Here is a 6723-nt window from a genome sequence, read left to right as displayed (position 1 = left end):
TCACAAGAAGATACGGCGCTACTATGCCTAGTGGGCAAGACATCCGAACATGAAGAATGTTATATGGCGCGTGAAATCGACGAAGAGGTATCTTCTAGCTCTTTTAGTTCAGTTGACACTTCTTTCCAGACTCAAGAATCATTTCAAAGTCTTATGGAAGATTGTCAAAAAGTCATGGCCACTCATACTCAAATCAAAGAGCGCAATAATACGTTAATTCTTGAAAAGGAAGAAATGTCACAAAAATTGCAAAATGCTCTAAATGAAATGAGTAATTTGAAAGCCGAAAATGTTCGACTTCAAGAAGAGTGCAAAGCTAGAGAGGTTCGAGAACATAACCTTCGGGAAGTAATCGCATCATTTATAAATTCATCCAAAATAATGGATAAAATGGTAAACATGCAGAAACCCGCTGGAGATAAAGCCGGACTAGGCTACGATCCATCATGTTCTCAAACCCTTGTAAAACTGACTAATTCTACTACTACTTTAATTAATAAAGTTCCAGTGGTAAAATTTGTGAAAAGTCAGTATAGCACAATGAGACAAGGAATTGGTAATCAAATTAATGCCAAGAAAAATGTTGCAAAGCCGAATCAAAAATTCAATATCTCGGATAGGCAACAAAATTTTAAAAGGCAAAAATTTGTATCTCCAAAGAGAGCCAACGAGTCAAGTGCAACAAAACCTCATAGGAATATGGGAAGAATTCCGAGAATTGGGGCTGGGAGATTATATCCCTCAGAACAAGATTGGTCGCTTGATAACAAACCATGGACCAAGTCCAGATTTGCTCTTTTTCATAAAATCAAGCAACTATCTGCTTCCCAACCCGCACCAAAGCATTATTCGCAAGTGCGTTATGATTATAGAGTTTTTAATGGTTACAAATCACCTACTATTGGATCAGTGGGATCTAGGTGGATTTGGATGCCAAAAATTACTAACACAAAAGGACCCAATCAAGCATGGGTACCTAAAAATAATTAATCTTTCTTGCAGGAAATTTGGTATTTTGATAGCGGTTGTTCTCGACATATGACCGGCAATAAAGCTAGTCGAGTTGAGTTCAAAAGTATCGAAGGACCAAAAGTAGTTTTCGGTGGAAACGATCGATATGGAATGACAAAAGGAACCGGCGCAATTGTGAAAAATGGTCTACGAATTGATGACGTATCTTATGTCGAAGGATTAAAATTTAACTTGTTTAGTACAAGTCAATTTTGTGACAAAGGATATCTCGTAGAATTTTACAAAGGCAAATGTCAAGTCAAGGACGAATCTACGAATGAAGTCGTACTAGCCGGATCAAGAAAGAAAAACATGTATGTTGTAGATTGGAGTACAACGAAGAAATCCGTATGCTTGATGGCAAATAATTCGAATGAAGTTTGTTGGGAATGGCACAGAAGGCTAAATCATTTGAATTTCAAAACCATCAACAAGCTTGCAAGAAATAATATAGTCGAAGGACTACCCAACATTGTGTTCAAGAAAAATCAAATTTGTGATGCATGCCAGAAAGGAAAACAAATCAAAGCATCATTCAAAGTCAAAGCTCAAGAGTCAACATCAAGACCCTTAAGTCTACTGCACATGGATTTATTTGGTCCAGTAGACCCAGTAAGTATAAGTGGTAAGAAATATACTTTGGTTGTTGTTGATGATTTTTCCAGGTACACATGGACAATATTCATCAAGAAAAAGGATGAAGTCTTATAAAAGTTGCCAGAGCTATTGAAGCTACTGCAAATCTAAAAAGACATGAAGATTGCAACAATACGAACCGATCGAGGAACAGAGTTCGTGAACAGAGTGATTCAATCTTATTGCAATTCACAAGGAATTTTACATCAATTATCTGTCGCACGAACGCCACAACAAAATGGTGTAGCTGAAAGAAGAAATCGAACACTCAAGGAAGCCGCACGAGTCATGATAACGGCCGCCGGACTACCAAAAAGATTTTGGGCAGAAGCAATTAACACGGCGTGCTATACTCAAAATCGCAGTCTAATCCACAAGTCTTATAACAAAACACCTTATGAATTATGGAAAGGGAGAAAACTCAATCTCACCTATTTTCATACATTTGGTTGTAAATGTTTTGTACTTGTTAATGGAAAGTCTCAATTAAAGACTTTTGACGAGCGAGCGGACGAAGGAATATTCTTGGGATATTCATCTACCAGCAAGGCATATAGAATATTCAACAAATCAACAATGGTGGTAGAAGAATCGATTCACGTTGTGTTCGATGAAAATCACGACAATAACGGCAAAAATGGTGAAGGTAATCGTGATTTAATTAAATCTAATGATTTGTTCGAAGACAATGTGTTGCAGGAAGTAGAAGAATCAAGTGATATGGGTGATCACCAAATTGAGGCAACATCAAATGTGATACCCGAAATATCACGCACAACTGAAATTGTACAAGAAGAAATTCCAGTAGTTGAACCCGAAGATGCAACCGTCATTAATACACAACAAGTGAAATCACATCAAGAAGGAAACTCTGAGAATCCAACAAAATTCCAACCAAATCAAAAATGGCTAAGAAGTCACACACATGACTTAGTCATTGGAGATCCAAGTGACGGAGTGAAGACGCGATCATCTACTAGGAACCAACAACAAGATGCAATGTTCTCATGCTTTCTATCTCAACTGGAACCAAAAGAAATTGATGAAGCTTTAGCCGATCCAAGTTGGATAGATGCCATGCAAGAGGAATTAGATCAATTCAAGCGCAACAACGTATGGAAGCTTGTTCCAAGACCAACGCACCAAAATGTAATTGGCACTAAATGGGTCTTTAGGAACAAAGCAAACGAAGACGGCGTCATTGTTAGGAATAAAGCAAGATTAGTTGCGAAGGGGTATTCACAAGAAGAAGGCATTGATTTTGATGCGACATTCGCCCCCGTCGCACGACTCGAAGCAATTCGGATATTCCTAGCATATGCAGCGCACAAGAATTTCGTTGTATATCAAATGGACGTAAAGAGTGTATTTTTAAATGGCTTACTTGAAGAAGAAGTTTACGTCGAACAACCACCCGGTTTTGAGGTAAAAGACGTTGGTGATCAAGTTTACAAATTAAAGAAGGCATTGTATGGGTTAAAACAAGCTCCGCGAGCTTGGTACGACACCTTGTCGATGTTCTTAATTAGTTGTGGATTCACCAAAGGTCTAGTCGATAAAACCCTCTTTAGAATTCAAGAAAATAATCACATTTTATTAGTACAAATTTATGTTGATGATATTATCTTTGGAAGTACTGATAAATCTTTATGTGAGAAATTTTCTAAGCTCATGCAGAATAGGTTCGAGATGAGTATGATGGGAGAATTAAATTACTTTTTGGGACTGCAAGTCAAGCAACTTGAAGAAGGAATTTTCATAAATCAAGCCAAGTACACAAGAGATCTTATCAAGAAATTTGGCATAGATGGAAAATCCTCAGTCAAAATTCCCATGAGTACATCTCAAAAATTGGATAAAGATGATGAAGGAAAAGACGTCGATCAAACGATGTATCGAAGGATGATTGGATCGTTACTATACTTAACCGCAAGCAGACCGGACATATCCTACTCGGTTGGCATATGTGCAAGATTCCAATCAAAGCCCAAAGAAAGTCATCTGATTGCAACCAAGAAGATAATTCGATATCTCAAAGGAACAATCAATGTGGGATTATGGTATCCCAAAGAAGGAGATTTTACACTAACTGGTTATTCAGATGCAGATTTTGCAGGTTGTAAAATAGACCGAAAAAGTACCTCAGGGACATGCCAGTTCTTAGGGGGAAGATTGGTCTCTTGGTTCAGCAAAAAGCAAAACTCCATAGCTACGAGCACTGCCGAAGCCGAATATATTGCAGCTGGGAGTTGTTGTGCACAAATCTTGTGGATGAAGCAACAATTATTGGACTATGGGATTAAGTGCGAAAATGTTAGCATTTTATGCGATAATACAAGTGCAATCGCCATAACCCAAAATCCGGTGCTTCATTCGCGAACCAAGCATATTGACGTTCGACACCATTTTATCCGAGACCACGTCGAAAAGAAATATTTGAAGATCGATCATGTTCCCATGGAGAATCAAATTGCCGACATTCTCACAAAGCCGTTGTGTGAATCTCATTTTGCAACTCTAAGGCATGAAATGGGAATGATCGAAATGAGCTAAGCAATTCCTTAACTCTTAATTTTTGTTAATTTTTGATATGTACTGTGTGTATTGCATGAAATCTATGTGACCTATGTGTTTTAATTTGAATTGGTATGTACGTATGATATATGTTTAATTGTGTACATGTTTTCGTAAAATTTGTATGTACCTAAATGTGTTATAATTTTATCTTACGAAAACTGCGTACCTAAATTTGCGATTTATTTATGTGATACGTATGTCTATTTAATTTGTCACGTTTTAGCATAATTGATTTGTGTAATTTGTTTGCTAAATGTGTTTAATTAGATTAATTTGAGATTAGTATGTAATTTAGGGGGAATGTTCTTTTAATTGGGTTAATTTTGATGAAATTGCATATATTTAGGGGGAATATAGCTATTGGGTTTATATGAGAAGAAAAGATGTATTCTGATGAGTGCTTGCACATTTTTTGGAGATTCAAAAGTCAAACAAGTTAGGCCCAATTTTAGAAAGTCAAAAGATTTAATTGTTTTGGGAACTTGAAATTCTTTTCAGATATTAGGTATCTGTCTGATCAATTTATTTTTATCAGGTTTCTTTTCAGAAAATCAGCTTTATTGAAATATGAAATTGAAATAATAATATTAATCTGGAGTGTATTTATTGGTCTAATAGATTATTTTTGAGATTTTTTTTTATCTGATTTGCTCCAGGTTGGCGGTTATTTGAAGCACAATTTTTGGCGCCATGTACTCACAAATGGAGTATAAAAATCTGAGCTGGCAAATTTAAATCATGTGGAAGGTCGAATTTATCCTCAAGGAGATCAATACTCTCTCTCTACCCACTAGAGGGCAAAGGAGTAATTTCGCATCCCTTCTCCCTCAATTCTAACGGGTAGAAAGTGGAATTAAAGAAGAACACAAAATCTTCTTCTTCCCTCTCTCTCGCCGGCCGGAAACATAGCACAAGAAAAAGCCAAGAATCTCCCAACACTCAAACACCCACTCTAATTTCTCTACACAAAAATCTTCTACACACTAAAACCCATCACCCAAACCCAAAATCCTACCCAAATAACCTCACAATCCAAAAACCCATCCTTTCTATCCTATTTCGGACCTCACTGCCGAAACACTCAATCTTGCACCCAAAAATTTCTAAATTCTTTTTCTACTCAAATGGAGATTAATCAAGTGGAGATGGAGTCATTCACAACCGGAGGAACAAGGAAATCTAGCCGTGTACTAAGCGGGATGATTCTAGATGTCACCGACTTCAATAAGCAAGTGGAGGACAAATCTATTGGGGTTGTGTGAGTCTATTAGGAAGGCCAAGCCTTTGGTGGATGGATGGTTTCAACAGGAGATCGGTTACGGGTTTGCCGTTGGTGAGATTTTGAGAACCAAGAATGTCACCCTTACCAAAGCCAAGCATATTACAAACCATAGCTACCTCTTTCGGCCACCCAACTCCAATGAACCTAAAAATCCCTCCTTACCCACAAGCCTACCAAAACCCACCCGAAAAAGAAAATTGCCCAACCCCTTCCAAAACCTTAAACAATATATCCGAGAACCAAGTCATGAAGGTTCAAACACCCATGCCGTTAGATCAAATGAGGAGCAAAATAGCCACCCAATCTCAAGACCCTTAACCACTCAAAATCCAAACCCAATTATCCTTGAGAGCCACGGGTTTGTTGAGGCGAATAGAGTTGAAGTGAATGTTGTTGAGAATGATCAAATTGAAGTTGGAAGTGATGATGAGATATCCACAATTGGGGCGGATAGTGCACTTTTGGAGGAGTTTAAAAGAGCACTAGAATGGAGAGCATGGAGATTAGGGGATCACAACTTGCTAGCCGAATCAATAAGGCCGAATACCATGGAAAGGGAAGAAATGGTGTTGAATTGGTTAGGCACACGTGATCTTGCTAAAGCTACCCGACTTTCGGTGATTAAGTCTCACTTTTTGACTAAGCTTGCTAGGAAGAAGATAACCGTAAAGGGAGTGATGGTTGAAGCCACAACCAAAGAGCCTTTAGGAGAGTTTGATTCAAATGATATTCGCCGTGCCACCGCTATGTCTTTAGAAGATACCCGAAGAGGACCCGGAGAGGGATCTTTGGCGAGAAATGATGGTGTAGAGATCGTGGCATTTGATCCATATCCTGCGAATTTTGGAGATGAAAATTTGAATGAAAATTTGAGCTTTGAGTCTTACTTTCCACATCCCGTAACGGAGGTTACGGAGTCTATTCGTGAAGAAGGAAATGCACCAAGTCAAGGGGTTTCCTTGAATTTAGATGAAGCACGGAATTTGCCTACATTGCCAATTACTTGTGAAGTCTACGATCAAGATCATCCAAGGATCCGAAATACATTGATGATTTGCTACAACACCGAAGAAGCCGAAGCAAATCTTGCCGACACAATGATCACCACACCACAAGATGATTTTGTACACCCCTTGCCGATTCCACATCAACCCGTTCAAAGAGAACAATTGTTCAATGCACAAGCCTTGAGAGAAGAAATTGTTGGGGATGTTAGG

General features: G+C 38.2%; 1 protein-coding gene across 1 annotated transcript; it reads left to right on the top strand.

Moving 5' to 3' along the window:
• Positions 1-3006: 3006 nt before the first annotated feature.
• Positions 3007-5486, top strand: LOC109157309 (uncharacterized mitochondrial protein AtMg00810-like; the record flags this gene model as incomplete). Its single annotated transcript, XM_019305209.1, has 2 exons — positions 3007-4041; positions 5355-5486. Coding segments are annotated over 2 exons (1167 nt in total), but the record flags the coding sequence as incomplete, so codon positions are not given.
• Positions 5487-6723: the final 1237 nt, after the last annotated feature.

The sequence above is a fragment of the Ipomoea nil genome, unplaced genomic scaffold, assembly GCF_001879475.1.
Source record: "Ipomoea nil cultivar Tokyo-kokei standard unplaced genomic scaffold, Asagao_1.1 scaffold2779, whole genome shotgun sequence".
NCBI lineage: Eukaryota > Viridiplantae > Streptophyta > Magnoliopsida > Solanales > Convolvulaceae > Ipomoea > Ipomoea nil.
The sequence above is the reverse complement of the archived record's forward strand: the minus strand, read 5'-3'. Positions and strand labels throughout refer to the sequence as shown.